At 52.1% G+C, this 14,663-nt stretch overlaps 7 protein-coding genes across 7 annotated transcripts in view; 3 read left to right on the top strand and 4 right to left on the bottom strand.

The window, feature by feature from the left end:
* CC84DRAFT_1154002 (HET-domain-containing protein) overlaps nucleotides 1–2,144 on the bottom strand; it is a gene marked incomplete at its 3' end in the record, with an annotated part of 3,879 nt that extends 1,735 nt beyond the window's left edge. The window contains exon 1 of the mRNA XM_018176862.1: nucleotides 24–2,144. Within this exon, the coding sequence (XP_018031119.1) occupies nucleotides 24–2,063 (2,040 nt within the window). The 5' untranslated portion in view covers nucleotides 2,064–2,144. The remainder of the gene's footprint in view (nucleotides 1–23) is intronic.
* Nucleotides 2,145–2,572: 428 nt separating this feature from the next.
* CC84DRAFT_1179883 (uncharacterized protein) lies at nucleotides 2,573–5,139 on the bottom strand (the record flags this gene model as incomplete). Its single annotated transcript, XM_018180440.1, has 6 exons — nucleotides 2,573–2,715; nucleotides 2,855–2,958; nucleotides 3,015–3,545; nucleotides 3,716–3,829; nucleotides 3,866–3,882; nucleotides 3,982–5,139. The coding sequence occupies 6 exons, from the start codon at nucleotides 5,137–5,139 to the stop codon at nucleotides 2,573–2,575; spliced, it is 2,067 nt and encodes a 688-aa protein (XP_018031118.1).
* Nucleotides 5,140–5,387: 248 nt separating this feature from the next.
* Nucleotides 5,388–7,771, bottom strand: CC84DRAFT_1101770 (Noc2-domain-containing protein; the record flags this gene model as incomplete). The annotated part of the gene is made up of 3 exons (XM_018174932.1): nucleotides 5,388–6,813; nucleotides 6,860–6,950; nucleotides 6,997–7,771. 3 exons carry the CDS (start codon nucleotides 7,769–7,771, stop codon nucleotides 5,388–5,390), a joined length of 2,292 nt encoding a protein of 763 aa, XP_018031117.1.
* A 181-nt stretch (nucleotides 7,772–7,952) lies between these two features.
* On the top strand, nucleotides 7,953–8,715 carry CC84DRAFT_1101622 (vacuolar protein sorting-associated protein-like protein Vps28; the record flags this gene model as incomplete). Its single annotated transcript, XM_018174923.1, has 2 exons — nucleotides 7,953–8,036; nucleotides 8,089–8,715. 2 exons carry the CDS (start codon nucleotides 7,953–7,955, stop codon nucleotides 8,713–8,715), a joined length of 711 nt encoding a protein of 236 aa, XP_018031116.1.
* Nucleotides 8,716–8,842: 127 nt separating this feature from the next.
* On the top strand, nucleotides 8,843–10,293 carry CC84DRAFT_242878 (uncharacterized protein). Its single transcript, XM_018185645.1, has 2 exons — nucleotides 8,843–8,985; nucleotides 9,038–10,293. Exons 1-2 carry the CDS (start codon nucleotides 8,970–8,972, stop codon nucleotides 10,087–10,089), a joined length of 1,068 nt encoding a protein of 355 aa, XP_018031115.1. The 5' UTR covers nucleotides 8,843–8,969; the 3' UTR covers nucleotides 10,090–10,293.
* Nucleotides 10,294–10,602: 309 nt separating this feature from the next.
* Nucleotides 10,603–11,858, top strand: CC84DRAFT_1190047 (sorbitol dehydrogenase 2; the record flags this gene model as incomplete). The annotated part of the gene is made up of 3 exons (XM_018181095.1): nucleotides 10,603–10,629; nucleotides 10,759–11,559; nucleotides 11,610–11,858. 3 exons carry the CDS (start codon nucleotides 10,603–10,605, stop codon nucleotides 11,856–11,858), a joined length of 1,077 nt encoding a protein of 358 aa, XP_018031114.1.
* A 113-nt stretch (nucleotides 11,859–11,971) lies between these two features.
* Nucleotides 11,972–13,271, bottom strand: CC84DRAFT_1153992 (phospholipase C/P1 nuclease). The gene is made up of 3 exons (XM_018176861.1): nucleotides 12,986–13,271; nucleotides 12,473–12,939; nucleotides 11,972–12,419 (listed from the first exon to the last, which is right to left on the bottom strand). Exons 1-3 carry the CDS (start codon nucleotides 13,044–13,046, stop codon nucleotides 12,033–12,035), a joined length of 915 nt encoding a protein of 304 aa, XP_018031113.1. The 5' UTR covers nucleotides 13,047–13,271; the 3' UTR covers nucleotides 11,972–12,032.
* Nucleotides 13,272–14,663: the final 1,392 nt, after the last annotated feature.

The following is a 14,663-nucleotide window of genomic DNA, read 5'->3' as shown; positions in this document are numbered from 1 at the left end:
TCAGGATGCTCTTCGCCAAGCACTCTCTTCCTCATCTGCATCACTTGCACCTCTAGCTCTTCCGCTTCCTCATACCTTCCATCACTATGCAGAGTCATGGCACACTTTACAGAAAGAATCAAACTCTCTTCGTCATCATCTATCCGACTATGCGACAGAGCATACAAGGCATGCGGAAGTAACCGTCTCCACTTGCTTCTGTTATTGTGATCGCTGGTTGGGAACACCCAAAGTAGCTGTGTTATAGTGCGTTTAGTCCACTGTTGAAACCGTCCCTGCGCTTGCAGCCGTTTGTGTAGAGCTTGGTGGACTAGTCGATGAATATCGAGTGCAGACTCAGCAGGTCGTCTGGTAACAAGCGCATACCTATCAAGCACCTTAATAGCATCTTCCCTTGCCTGTGGCGAGACTGCCTGTAGAAGATCGAGTGAAATGTCTTTCCGGTCTAGGCATGCAGCAAAAGAAAGATGGTCTACAGCGAGCGCATTTTCATGATCAATCTGCTCCACGGAGATAAACAATGTGGCAGCTATAGGATCTTTTATACCAGAGCTCTGTAGTTTGTCTTCAGACGATTCGCTGCTTTGCTTGATAGCTTCTTCTTTGCGCTTATCTAGCTGTGCTCGGTACGTTTGCACCGTCATGCCGCTAGCATTAATGCAGGCTGCTGCTTGCACAATCGCTAGAGGCAGATATGATAGTTCCCCTAGCAAGAGATCGGCTTCCTTCTGCTCAGTATTAGAGAGTACCCTCGCCAAGCGGCTTTGCAGCATCCTCTGCGCCGTATCTAGTGTCAACTCTCCCAGCGCTGTAACATTCTGTGAAGCAAGCGCCCGAGCTGTATCGCTGTTCGTCGTTGTGAAGATGGCGGAGCAAAGCCTAGACTTCGGCAGACAATCGGCTAAATCTGCACGTTCTGTTGTGGACGAGCCGCCCGACCGTAGAGTGAGGTCTTCAGTGTTGTCGAAGATTATCAGACACTGCCGCTCGCTCATTTTGGCCACACAGTCTTTTATGATCTGCTTCATATCTGCCTGCTCATCGTCCCATCCAGGAATGCTGAGCTTCTGCGCAACACTTACATACGACTGGTTGAGACTGTCTTTGTCGCTCGCGTCCATCCAAAAGACTGAGCAGTTCTTGTTGTTCTGCCTTGTCCTGTGTGCAACCTCGAGCGCAAGCTGCGACTTGCCTGTCCCACCCGGGCCATGTATTGCTAGAGTTGTAGTTCTCTGTTCATTGCTAAAGAGCTCTGCTTCTAGTTTGGCAAGCTGTGACTCTCGTCCGACGAAGCGAGGATTGCGCGAGAATGGAATAATCGATGGTACGTTATCAGCTGCCTCTAATTCTGCCTTCAGTCTACTTCGTGCACTGTCCTTTTTTTCTCCATATGCAGTGGGCATAGAGATGCCAAGGACTCCAAGTAGGCAGTATACGATGTCTTCTTCTTCTTTTGTTATGCGATTTTTGGCCCATCGCTCTCGCTCAGATATGGGAAAATGGTCTAGAGGACAGTTTCGCAGTGCCTCAAGTGGGATGCTAGTAATCTCGTATAGAAGCTCGTCCAGTGATGCCTTGTCACCTATACGCTGGCCTTCGTAGGTAAAAAACTCGACTGAAATGGGCGCGATCAGCTCTTGGAGTGTCCACCCTCGAGTGAACCATACGCTTTCACGGAAAGCCGCCTCCCAGTCACTACGCTGGGATGAATCCGTTGCAGTAGATAGGGAGACATCTGATAAGAAGACGTAGCATCGCGTCGAATTCTTGTACCACTGGAACATTGAGTTGATCGCTTTCGAGCGCTCACGAAGGTCCCATCTGTTGATGCAGCATGTGTCGATCCAGAAGAACTGCAGACTATCCTGGGTCGCCTGCTTGGCGCAGAACTCAAGCTTTCGATAGCCTTCTTGCCTGTCCTTGTAGGCTCCGCTCGCTATATCTTCGAAGAGGATCTCGGAGTCGCTCCATCTATGTGATAGAATGGCGTAGGGTGGGATCGTCTTGCCGCGGAAGTCTGTCAAGACAAGCTTTCCCAGCGCATTGAAGTGGAGAAGCCGCATCGCGTGTGCAGCTCGGGCTCAGTCGATAGAAGGCGAAGCGTGAACGACCTTTGTAGTGTTAGGAGTAGAATAACGTAGTCGCGACAGATTAAAGCAGGTAGAGGAAGCTTGCGCTGGTCTATTATGAAGGCAGCCTTTTGAGGCAGTGCATGCGACCAGGCTGAGCGCACGCTGGCCACATTGAGTGACCTTGCACTGCCCCGCCTCATGATTTGTACTGTGACTGTGCTTACACCAAAAATTCACGTTGGATCAGTGCATACGTGAGTAGGATGTGAGCAATTAGAGAAGAATCATATGTATTACATTGTAGCATCTTGTAACACTCACGTTAATGTAGGTCGCATAGATGTAAAGCAAGGGATGATGTTACGTATACTGTGGCGTATTGTTCTGCAGCCGTTTATTAGACAGTTAATTGCATCGCCAGATGATGGTATAACCCTGAGCCAGGCGCCTGTCAGGAGTAGATTGCATCCCTAGTGGTCCGCTGTGCGAGGAAAAACTATTTAAGCGGGCCTAGGTAGAGCGTGGCTGTTTGCGGTAAGTGCCAGTCCAGAAGAAGACCTGCCTGAGGTGAAGTGCTCAGAGCCATAGTTCTCAGCCACAATGTGGTACGCACATTTCTCAGTACGCTGCTGTATACCAAGAGCTACTACCGGTAATAGCGCTTATTCTAATAATCTTGTGGTTTGCGCAATGAAACTGCTGGGTCACACACTACTAACTTTAAACTAACTTTTATGCTTGCGATATTTATCTTTACGATCTTGGCTTTCTGTTTAACCTACTGGTATCTATATTATTTGACGGAGTTGGTTCGCAACGGAGACGGAAGTACGGGTTTGGTCCACGGCGACATCGACAGTTGTTCATGGCAGGGGTTCGGTAATTACTGGAACAATATCTGTGGACTCTGTAACCTTCTCCGAGATTTTCCAGTCTTCTTACAAGTCTGAGCTCAATGTCGGTGACAAAATGTTGAGGCCTCCGGCGCGTGAAGATACGCGCGTCCATTTGCGCGGTTTGTATTCCTCACCCGTTGAATCATCTAGCTCTTCCACTTCACGTACTGTGCTGCTCTCTATTCGGTCCAGGTCAGTGTTGAGCACGTTCGCTAGAGACCTTCCCAGAGGAACCCTCGCTGACAAATCATCGTCCGGTTGAGATTCGCTACTAGGAACGGTGAATCCAGTACTTTCTGGTGATTTGCTCGAAGAAGCCCGTTCGAGGGATAAACTCAAGGCCCCTCCGTCCGGTGTCCGGACCGCCGAGCTACTCTTTATGTGCAAGAAACTCATAACGTTCGTGCCAAATCTGTGGCATCCTGAAAAAGCACACAAATCGTCACTGTTGCGGTTTGGTAACTCTCTGCCTTCTCGCTCTTGATCATTGGTGCTGGAAATCATAGGAGGCTGCGTTGGGATATGCCAATCGAGGTACACCGCTCTGGGTATCAAACATTGGATAAGAAGCCGGATCCTTTGAGTCTTTAGTCAGCTTCGCAGGTCCAGAACAAGGAAAGGGAAATATGAAGAATTGCACTTCACGGTCTTCCGGGCCGCTTCAACGAATATAGACTGGGTGTTCGTCCATCTCTCCAGAAAGTAACATGTGACATGAACGCTTAGGATAAGCGTGCTGCAACTGACCATTGTGCCTCATTGCCAGCACCACTGCCGAAAAGATCGACATATGCGAGAATCATGGAATTGTAAACATCGATTCTGTGCCAAGAGCCAATGGTATCTTCCAATGTCGAAGCCCTGGTGTGCAGTCAAATAGTGGCACGCCCGCCCTACCTCACCACTGCACCTTCCTTGTCCACACACACATAATATTCACGCTAAACTATCCTCCCATGCTCTTCAAGACACTTAACTTGATTCTGATCAGTACCCTCATCTCCATGACTGACCTCCCCGTCCGCCCACCTAACCCACTCCCTCGCCAGACTCCCACTCTTCGCTCGGAGTATTCCAACAGCGATATCAACCACATTGCTCCTCGACTCATCACTACTATAGTAAAATACGCTCGCCCCGCACCCGCCGCAGAAACTCCGCCACACGTCGTCTCTGCTGTGATGGTGTTGGAGCCTCAGTCCTTCATTTGCGCCCTCTTTCTCTGCATCGGCGCCAAAGACTACAGGTTGCGACGTCTTCGCATTGATGACCGAAGAAAGCGCGACGTACGTCCACGGACACAACGAGAAGCCCATCGACAGCCGACACGAGCGACACGCACAGAAGCGCGCGAGATACCTGTGCGGATCGTCCTTTGTCATCAAGCTGCCCACCCTCTCGGGCTCGTCGTCGTACTCCGCCCGCTTGATTCGTAAATCCACGCCGCCGCAGTGACATCTCGCTTCTAACTGCTCCTCCGGTCCTGGCGGGGGGTGCTGGCCTGATGCCAGGGCGATGCTGTCGAGGTCCATGGGATTGAGTTTGCGTGTCCTGTATTTCGCGGCGTAGAGTTCCGGTTCTGAAGCGCTGGCGCCTGTGATTGGTAGGAAGACAGAGATGACGCCGCCGTCGCGTAGGTCGTCGATGTACATGTGTCCCACGAGCTGCACTACATCTTTCACCCCCTCCGCGTTTTCACCATCCTTCTCACTAACCTCAACCATCCCCGTCGTGCAAAACCACTCCTCTTCTGCCGCCTGCGGATGCTCCACGAAACACTGACATCCGCATTTTTCACAGAAGTAGCGGACACACGATGGCGTAAACTGGTATTTCCCCAACTTTGCTTGAATTTCCGGGCAAGGAGCGCTCTTCAGTGATGCGAACGCCGGTAGTAGTCCGCCGGAAGTGTAACGGCAAGGATTGCAGTGGCAGATTGTTGATGGGAGGGGAAAGGTGGGATTGGCGAGTGAGGTGCCTGGGAGCGAAATTTGCCCACAGAGGCAGGTGATGTGGGCGGAGGAAGTTGGTACGGGGTTGGACATGATGTGTGATGCAGAGGGCTTGAGCTCTGAGCTGAGTTGGGAACGGGCTGAAGATGTGGTGAGCCGTGGTGTGCGTTCAATGGAAAAGTGCATGGCGGCGAGTATCGCGAAAGTTAGGTGGTACATGTCTTGATGTGACGTCATTGGGAGAGGGGTGCTTGCTGAGCAATCCTTCGTATCTCGCATTGCAGGAATGTGGACGGCGTGCGGATTTGAGAGCCTTGGGAGTCACTGCGGAACGAGATAAACGGAAGACGTTTTAAACACGGAGACGGCCTGTAGTCCATAGGACGACTTAGTAGGTAGCCAACAGGGTACTTGTGATCACTTAACAATATCATTCAAGGTATCCAACGGTGAAAAGGGCTCAATCTCTACTCCTCATCCTCCGAGTCGTCAACCTCTTCCTCGCTGACCCCATCCACCTCCTCGGCATCCTCATCGTCTTCCTCCTCGCTCTCGACATCGCTGAAAGTCTCCGCATTTTCATCTGCCTCTGCCTTCTCAGCCTCTCTCCTCTTCTTGTCCTGCGTCTTACGTGCTTCCTCCTCCATCTTCTCCTTCTGCTCTCTTATCTTCCTCTGTCCAATTACGAAAGCGCCCAACGGCGTCTTTTCCCACTCAACATCCTTGAGGAAACCTTCCACACCCACGCGGTCATTGGGTGCAAAGTCGACCTTCGCTCTGCGCTCCTCTATCCACTTTGAGTTGGCCTCTAGTTTTTGTACCAAAAGTGCAAGCAGCGAATTGATCTTGGCGTTGCGGTTACCGCTCGACTTCTTAGCCATAGTCTTCACCCAGCGCTTGAGCATGACGCAGACCGGGAGAGCGAGCTCGGGAAAGGCAATGTTTTTGCTCCAGAGGACGAAGAACTCGGAGAGGAGCTCTACGACCTGCTCGCCGACGCCGTCCTGGTAGATGCGGGTACGCAGGTACGGTTTTGTGGCTCGAATGCTGGTGCTGAAGTCCAGGGATTTCAGTGTGCTGGGCTTGGGCATCTTTTTCATCTCTGAGGTGTTCAAAACCTCTATCAAGGCTGGAGCGAGCGGGATATAGGTCGATGTAGCCGACGATATGCGAAGCAGAGAGCGTACGAGCTGGAAGCGGAGAGGGAAGTACTGCGACGTCGGGATGAGGCGCATGGCTCCGAGAGTGACCTGCACGATGGGGTAAATTAGAGGCCGCAGAGCAGACTGCTTGCCTGATTCTGCTTCCCGGAGAGACTCGCAATGTACGGAGACAACTCGCGACCAGAAGTCAAGCGAGTGAATGTACTGCCAGTTGTAGACCGTCTTGTACGAATCCTTCGTCTTGTTGGTGATGCTCTGGCGTAAGTGGACGGCTAGCTGCCTGATGAAACCAAAGCCTGTCGTGTAGCCCACGTTCGGATCAATGCCCCACAGCTCAGAGGCAGTGTTCTTCATGAGATTGATACCCTGGATGTTGTGCACCGTGGTGTTTCGGGCACCTTTAATGAGACCTTGATAGGTCTGCTTCAAGACTGCTTCCCGGATGCTTGCGTCCGAGATAACCACTAGTCGTCGAAGCACGAGGAAGGCAGACAGTCTCGTTGCTTCTGTGTTGGACGAATCGGCCCAAACGGAAGAAACAGTCTTCGCAACGTCTCGTACAATCTTCTTGAACGAAAGAATATATGGTATGAGCGCGAGGAGCGAGTCGAGCGTCATGCGCTGGGTCGGAGCGTCCGATAGATTGTCCAGGAGATGGTTCACAGAAACGGCATGGGATTTGAGCAAAGGTGCAAGATTGCGGAACTTCTTCGAGTCGGTCGATAGATGTCTGAGCTGTCAGTGGGTATCTGATAAGACAGGAGATGGTGCCTTACATTCTGCCAGATGCAGATTCTTTGACAGGTAGATGATGCTGAAGGACCTTTGGAAGTAGCTTCAAAGCTGTGATGAGCACCTCGTGGTACACTGCATCAAGTTAGATTGTGAATCGTGATGCGCAGGGGTGACAAACCATGTGAGTCGGATATGGAGTACTTGTATTTGTCCTTCTTCTCATCGTCAAGGTGGGCGGCAGATCGGAAAGCAAGTACGACTTCTCTCGTTGCTCTGAGCGATGAACTCTCTTCCATGGAAGACTTCCACTTCTGGATGAGCTTCTTGGTCACTTCGTTGCCGCTGTCGGCCTCGTCGTCCTTCCCGCCCTTGTCTGACTTGCGCTTTTTCCGCGGCGTCTTCTCGTCTTCACTTGCGCTCAGCTCGAGCCCGTCCAAGTCGTCATCCTCGAAGTCGAGCAGCTCCGGATCGTGGTCCTTCAAATGCTTGTAGAACTCTGGGTCCTTCTCTGCCAGCGCTGCCAACTCCTTCTTGTGTGCCTCCATATCATCGCCGGATTCGCTGTCCGAGCCAGCATCCTCTGCGTCTCCTGCAGCCTCTGCCATGTCGGCGTCTGAATCGTCGGAAGCACCGCCTTCGACCGGCGTCCGCTTGCGCTTTCCAATCTTCGGCTTCGTGGATTTCTTCTTTTTCATTTGGGGGAGCTCGAAACCGCCCTGGAAGAACTGATCCATGGACATTTCCTCTAATGCACCATCCTTTGTCCCGTTTGTCGTCTTCTTGCCGACGCCGTTCTCAACGCCGTCGGCAGGCGCATTGTCTAGAGCTTTCCGCTGCTTCTTCTTCAGGTCCATCTGCTTCCTCTGCTTGATTTTTGCGACATCTTTGCGCTTTTTCAGCAATGCGCCGAGCTCGTTCTTCTCGAACTTCTTTGTCCTCTTCGAAACAGGCATGGCGACCGTCTTCACTGCTTGGTGGGCGTGGGATTGGCAGGTGCTGAGAAAAAGTTACAGCGGAAAAAGTGTTAGCGCGGCCAAGAGTTCGGCGCCTTCCCCACATAGCAGCACCCTGGCCGGTGCAGGCACCACCGAGCGATGGGCGAAGCTTAGGCTCCAGCACCACCAGAGCACCATCATGTACAGCAACCGCCAGCTGGCCTACGCGCCTACGCCGTATATTCCGCGTTCAACGCTGTCTGCGACCATCAATCTCGATGAGGTATGCAACACCACGCGTCAGATGGGCTATCGACACTGATAGTTGCATGCAGGAGGTCAAGCTGTCCACCACAAGCGCCGAACGCGACCTCTATGACTCTCTCGCCGAGATTTATAGCATAGTTATTACACTTGATGCACTCGAGAAAGGCTATCTAAAAGACTCTATATCCGAAGCCGATTATACCGAGACGTGTAGTCGTCTCTTGAAGCAGTACAAGTCCAATCTCGCCAACGAAACCGTTGCGCGCGCGTTCGGCGACCTTGACTCTTTCAAACGCGAGTGGGACATCGATTGCCCCAGAGCCACGGAACGTTTGAGGGTCGGCATTCCAGCGACTGTCGAGCAAGGCCCCTCGCATAAGCCGGGACAGCAAGGCGATTCGGCCGACGCCACGCTTGTCATCAATGCCACCGAGAACTTCATCACTCTGCTAGATGCTATAAGAATGAGCCTCGTTGAGAAGGACACGCTGCATCCCCTGCTAGTCGAGATCATCCAGGCAGTAAACAAGGTCACAGACATAGACTTTGAAAGCAAGGGCAAGATCGTGCAATGGCTCATTGCACTGAACCAGATGCGCGCAGCCGAGAAGCTAGATGATGACCAATCTCGCGAGTTCCAGTTCGATATGGAAAGTGCATACCACGGCTTTAAGGCAACGCTGAAGAAAGACTGAGCAGACAGTGCGGGGGCGGGGCTGCAAATCAGTGTAGGATGACGCGCCCATGCCAACAACTGTCGTTGTCTCAGGAGATGGCGAATAACCATGCTCCATGCACACATCTTGAGCATGGTCTTCCTCGGGTAGTCCCCAGTATACACACAACTTGTCTTGGTCGAGTTGTGTTGTGATCCGGGGCGCACGGGCCACACCATTTTTTGGCATCATCGGCGACTGTCACCCCGCTGCAGCAGCGTCCAGACAAAGATATGCCGCAACTCAGCGGTACGTCCGCGCAATAACTTACTCCATATCCCTGCTAATGAGTCTGATACAGTGCTCGATCTTCCCCAACTTTATACCAAGCCTTCGGCCGACGCCATCCTCGAGACACTCGTTCTACTTACCTCCGCGCCTCCCTCGTGGGATTACCAATCCGACCATGCTGCAGATCACGACTCAGGTCTTGACACAACGAAAGACAATGAACCTCGCGCTGTACAGATCGACCCAGAAGGAGTCACCCGGTACCTCACAAGCATCGTGAGCAACAGCTTACAATGGATACAAGACGAGGGGGTCAAGGAAGAGATATGGAACCAGGCCAGTCTTCGCCTGAGTGAGAGGTCAGGACGTTCTGCTAGGGGCGATCTCACTCGTCGATTCACCATACCCTCAACCGACGGCCCCTTCGACCTTAGTATCCATGAACCCGCGTTAACAGGCGACGACCTGGGCTTGAAAACTTGGGCAGCGTCATACCTGCTCGCGAAACGTCTCCATCTGTTTCACCTCATACCACAAGAACAGAACAGCAAGACAAGGGTCCTCGAGCTCGGATCAGGCACTGGCTTGGTCGGTCTAGCGATGGCGGGCCTCGGTGCAGACGTCGTCCTGACAGATCTGCCGAGCATCTATCACAATCTTGCACGCAACGCTGAGGCAAACGCTTCAGTGTTGGAGCAGAGAGGGGGATCCATAAGGACTGGGGTATTGGACTGGACCAATCCTTGCTTGTGCACACTTTTTCCGAAAGGCGCTGTCGATACCAACAGCGACGGCGAGGTACTCAGTGAGAAGTTTCCATTAATCTTGGCTGCCGATTCTCTCTATTCGCCAGACCATCCACAGATGCTTGTAGACAGCATTGCGGCGTGGCTTTCAGAGGACCCAAGTGCAAGAGTGATTGTAGAATTTCCCTACAGAGATGCATATTTGCCTGAGATCGCTAACTTCCGTGAGCGAATGAGTCGGGTAGGTTTGCAGATCTTGGACGAAGGTGAAGAGAAGGGCTACGATGATTGGGGCGATGCTAGCAAGGACCACGATGCTCTGGTGACTTGTTGGTGGTCATGCTGGGGAAGAAAATTGCCAGAGCAGAAACCATAACAGCCTTTTTACACCGCTACGTCAAGGCCTAACCTGGACGGGTAGACCTTCCAACCCATTCACACGGTTCCGTGGGGGCGTTTGCATGGCGTCCAGCTCCGAGGGCTCGATAGCGTCTGTCGCGGAGGATTTAGTCACACAAAGCGGCGCGGGTGCACCAATTGGCGATATCGGCACCCTTGGTAGTCCACAAAACCCACGATAGACGATCGAAAATGCATCTTCGGATAAATTAGTCGGCTAAATTCCAAGCTCCCAGCTGCCGCCTGCATGTTCACAGCGTGTCCCTGGAGCTAACAATGCACGGTGGGGGACCGCGGACCAGAGCTCCTCCCAAGCTCCACCAGATGCCCGCGATTTAACAGTAGTCACTCCGCCGTCTAGTGCTAGTGCTACAGCTAGCTTCCAATGACTTCGTGCCTTTGCTTTCGTAACGTCTTCTCTTCGAAAAAGAAGTCTACAGAAGTGCCCGTGGTAGAAGAGCAGACAGACGAGAAGCCCGCGCCGCCCAAGATGACGACACAGACAAAGACACAGAAGGTAGAGCTACCCCGCCATAGATTCCTCAACCCCGCCAACGCGCTACGCGACGGATGACAGCACCACCAAAAATAATTGCGACAACAGCAATGAATGACCTTTGGAACACGATGCTGAGAATGATGGCAGAACCCCTCGTTCATATTAAAGGCGAAAAACGAGATCGTCTACGAGGACCGTCCTATCCCTGAACTTCCCTCGCCGTACGATGTCATCGTCAAACCAAAATGGACGGGCATCTGTGGCTCAGACGTCCACTACTGGGTGGAAGGACGCATCGGCCACTTCATTGTCGAAAAGCCCATGGTTCTAGGACATGAATCAGCAGGTATCGTGCACTCGGTTGGCGACAAGGTCACTACACTTAAGGTCGGCGATCGCGTCGCAATGGAGCCGGGCGTGCCATGCCGTCGCTGTATCCGCTGCAAGGAGGGCAAGTACAATCTTTGCCCTGATATGCAGTTCGCAGCTACCCCTCCTTTCGACGGTACCCTCGCGAGGTACTACGCCCTACCCGAGGACTACTGCTACAAGCTGCCCGAAAGCATGAGCCTGGAAGAGGGCGCGCTCATCGAACCTACTGCTGTTGCGGTCCACATCACACGGCAAGCGGGCATCAAGCCCGGCGACTCGGTGGTCGTGTTTGGTGCTGGCCCGGTAGGCCTTCTCTGCTGCGCTGTCGCAAAGGCGTACGGCGCAACAAAGATTGTCACTGTGGATATCAACGACGAGAGACTACAATTTGCCCTCAAATTCGCAGCGACAACCAGCTTCAAGAGCGCGAGAGTCAGCGCAGAGGAGAACGCAAAGAACATGATCAAGGAGTGCGAACTAGGTCCTGGCGCGGACATCATCATCGACGCCAGCGGCGCTGAGCCGTGCATACAAACAGCCATCCATGCCCTGCGCATGGGCGGCACATACGTCCAGGTGCGTCGTCTTCTCTCCTTCTACTTTCCACACATACTAACACTCAGCAGGGCGGCATGGGCAAGCCCGACATCAACTTCCCCATCATGGCCATGTGCACCAAGGAGCTCAACGTCAAGGGCTCGTTCCGCTACGGTTCCGGCGACTACCAGACTGCGGTCGACCTTGTGGCCACGAAGCGCATTTCCATCAAGGAGCTTATCACAAACAAGGTCAAATTTGACGATGCGGAGGAGGCGTTTAGGGACGTGAAGGCGGGCAAAGGGATCAAAATTCTCATTGAGGGCCCTGAGGAGTAGGACGCTGACAATGTACGGTGTGGATAATGGAGTCTTTGGTATAGGATCAGAAGTTAAGCAGTGATTGGGAATAGGACGAAAGCGTCATCTGTAGAATGATGATAATGGGATTTGATTTTGCATCACCCTGTTTGAGACCGTTGCGTGTGTCCTTACGCTTCTTGAAAAGGCTCATCATAATTCTATTTGGTCAACCTGCTTTTGGTTTTCCTCACCAACCAACTTGTTGAGCCATGTAGCCAGCCGCAGTGCCGCCTTGCTGATCTGCAGCTCTACGATAGGCACACCTCCGGCAGCGTACCCATCCTCTGCCAGGTCGCTGGTTGCATTCACTCGACTGTATACGTAGTCGCACGTCCACTTGTTGCTTTCGCGTGCCCAACGCGTCGCGCATTCTACAGGCGTGGAAGGATCGCTGCACGCCAGCCACATGTACGGGGCTTCCCAAAACAAATCTTTTCGGATGCGGGATACGAGGCCTTCGAAAAATGGGGCGATCGTCTGGTTCGAGAAGGGGTGCGTTGCAGCAGCAGCAGTGTAAGGGAGATAGTGGTCCCACACCTGGGCTATGTGTTAATTGCTCCCTTGAAGTGTAGTCTGGGTTGGAAACTCACTGCATGGAGCTCAGTAGACGCATTGCCGAACTTCACTCGGAAGAAGTTGCCTCCTGCTGCGCGCCCCGATGCATGAAGGGGCTGGTTGATATCGCCCAGGAAGTGCGACACCCACTTTAAAGCATACGAGCAAGTGAGGTTCGCGCCGTTGGCCAGACTGCCGGCCTTCACGTCAGCAATACAGCCCCGAAGTATACTGGTCTGATTCTCGATTGCGGAGACCACACAGCCACCCTTCGCGCAGTCTCGGTTGTAGTCCAGATCGCAGCGCTGGGGCGGGAAATCATGCGAGTCGATCCAGTGCCATTGGTATGAGAAGCGGCCCTCGTCTGTGTGCGCGTAGCCGTCGGCCCATGCTGCGGCGCGGCCTATCGACCCGTTGTATTGCGGTTCGAGGATGTGTTGAACGACGGAGATCGTATGCGGCTCGAGAAACTGCTCGGCCATGAAGCCGATTTGATTGTGGACTGTGGACGATCAGCCTTAGTATCGATCTGGGGTAGATACAAGTACCATCTGTGCTCCAGGACGCTGCCGAAGGGAGGAAAAATGTTGCTAGCTTCAGAAAATGCATGGTCAAGTCAAGAAGTAGGCTTGAATGTATGGGGGAGCCGTGAGTGCACGTAGGTTGTGCTATGCACGAAAGCTACAACGATTACGTAGATGGGTTGATGTATATCTGAGCCTACAACATGTTCTAGCTATTGTACATATTAATAAGCTGGAGGTGGAAGCTGAGCTGCGATACGATGTGGGCGTTGTTGTTGATCCTGGTGTTGTTGCGGCTGGCTTGGATGACGCATGGGGGCCTGAGCTCCCAATTGCTGCAGGGACCAAAGAAGCTAACGTACCTGGCAAGCGAGCGGCGCAGGCAAGCGAGCGGCGCACCCCACCAACTTTTCGCGACGCGTCACCTATTAATCACAATGGATCAACCAACCACTATTCAATCACGCTACAATGAAGCTCATATATCTCTAGCTATCACAGCTATCAATTAGAATCAATTACAAAGTGGAAGGCGCGCTGCTGCAATATACAGAGTCTCTGAAACCACGCTTCGCCGCCGACGCGCTGGAATCACTGCGCGACGCGATTGTGAGCCCAATTCAAAGAAGCTCACTAAGCTAGAAGAGGAGGTGATTACTAGGTATATACTTGACCTAGATTCGCGAGGGTTTTTGCCTACCCTAGATGCTGTTCGAGATATGGTAAATAGACTACTCGCTGAGCGCGGCGCTGGCTAAGTAGGCGAGAAGTGGCCACGCAACTTTGTTAAGTGGACAGAAAGCCTTACCATACGTTTCAACCAACTATATAATTAACAGAGAGCTCTATGTGAGGATCCTAAGGCAATTAGGGCCTGGTTCAACCTTATAGCGCACATGAAAGCTACCTATAGGATCTATAATGAGGATACCTACAACTTCGACGAGACTGGCTTTATGATAGGCAGGATATCAGCTTAGCTTGTTGTCACAGGCTCAGAGCGACGAGGTAGGCCAAAAGCGTTATAGCTAGGCGATCACGAGTGGATTATAGCAATTCATGAAATCAATGCTACTGGCTAGGTGATCCCACCCTTTATTATCTTTGCTGGCCAGTATCACCTCTCTACCTAGTATAAGGATAATGATATACTACGCGACTAGGCTTTCGTAGTTAGTGATAATGGCTAGACAACAAATAAGCTTAGAGTAGAGTGGCTAAGGCACTTTATTAAGCATATAGTAGAGTGTAGGGTAGGCGCGCGCCAGCTACTCATACTTAATAGCTATAAGAGCTATAACTCACTCGAATTTCAAGTACTCTATAAGGAGAATAACATCTATACTCTCTATATACTGCCACATTCGTCGCACCTCCTATAGCCACTTAATATTGGCTATTTCTCGCCGTTGAAGCGCGCATATAGCCGCCAGATTAAGGGCCTAATTCGCGATTACATTAACTATATCACTAAGCTAGAGTTCCTACTAGCCTTCTACGCAGCCTACAACTAGTTAATTATAAAGGAGAATATCTGCGCAAGCTTTCAAGGCGCTAGCCTAGTACTACATAATCCTAATAGGGTGATAGCGAAGCTTAATGTAAAGCTTTTGTTAAATCCAGAAGGGTAGCTAGTCCTAAAGGGTTAGGGTTGGTTCTCGGGCAAGACAACTGGGGAAGGAAGGGGTTTGTCGAGACGATA

The sequence above is a fragment of the Paraphaeosphaeria sporulosa genome (assembly GCF_001642045.1).
Source record: "Paraphaeosphaeria sporulosa strain AP3s5-JAC2a unplaced genomic scaffold CC84scaffold_11, whole genome shotgun sequence".
Taxonomy (NCBI): domain Eukaryota; kingdom Fungi; phylum Ascomycota; class Dothideomycetes; order Pleosporales; family Didymosphaeriaceae; genus Paraphaeosphaeria; species Paraphaeosphaeria sporulosa.
The sequence above is the reverse complement of the archived record's forward strand: the minus strand, read 5'-3'. Positions and strand labels throughout refer to the sequence as shown.

Coding starts and splice junctions, on each gene's coding strand:
- CC84DRAFT_1153992 (XM_018176861.1), bottom strand. CDS start 13,046: ATGCATTTTCTGAAGCTAGCAACATTTTTCCTCCCTTCGGCAGCGTCC. Junction 12,940..12,985: donor AGCGTCCTGGAGCACAGATG/GTACTTGTATCT, acceptor GATCGTCCACAG/TCCACAATCAAATCGGCTTC. Junction 12,420..12,472: donor CGTCTACTGAGCTCCATGCA/GTGAGTTTCCAA, acceptor CACATAGCCCAG/GTGTGGGACCACTATCTCCC.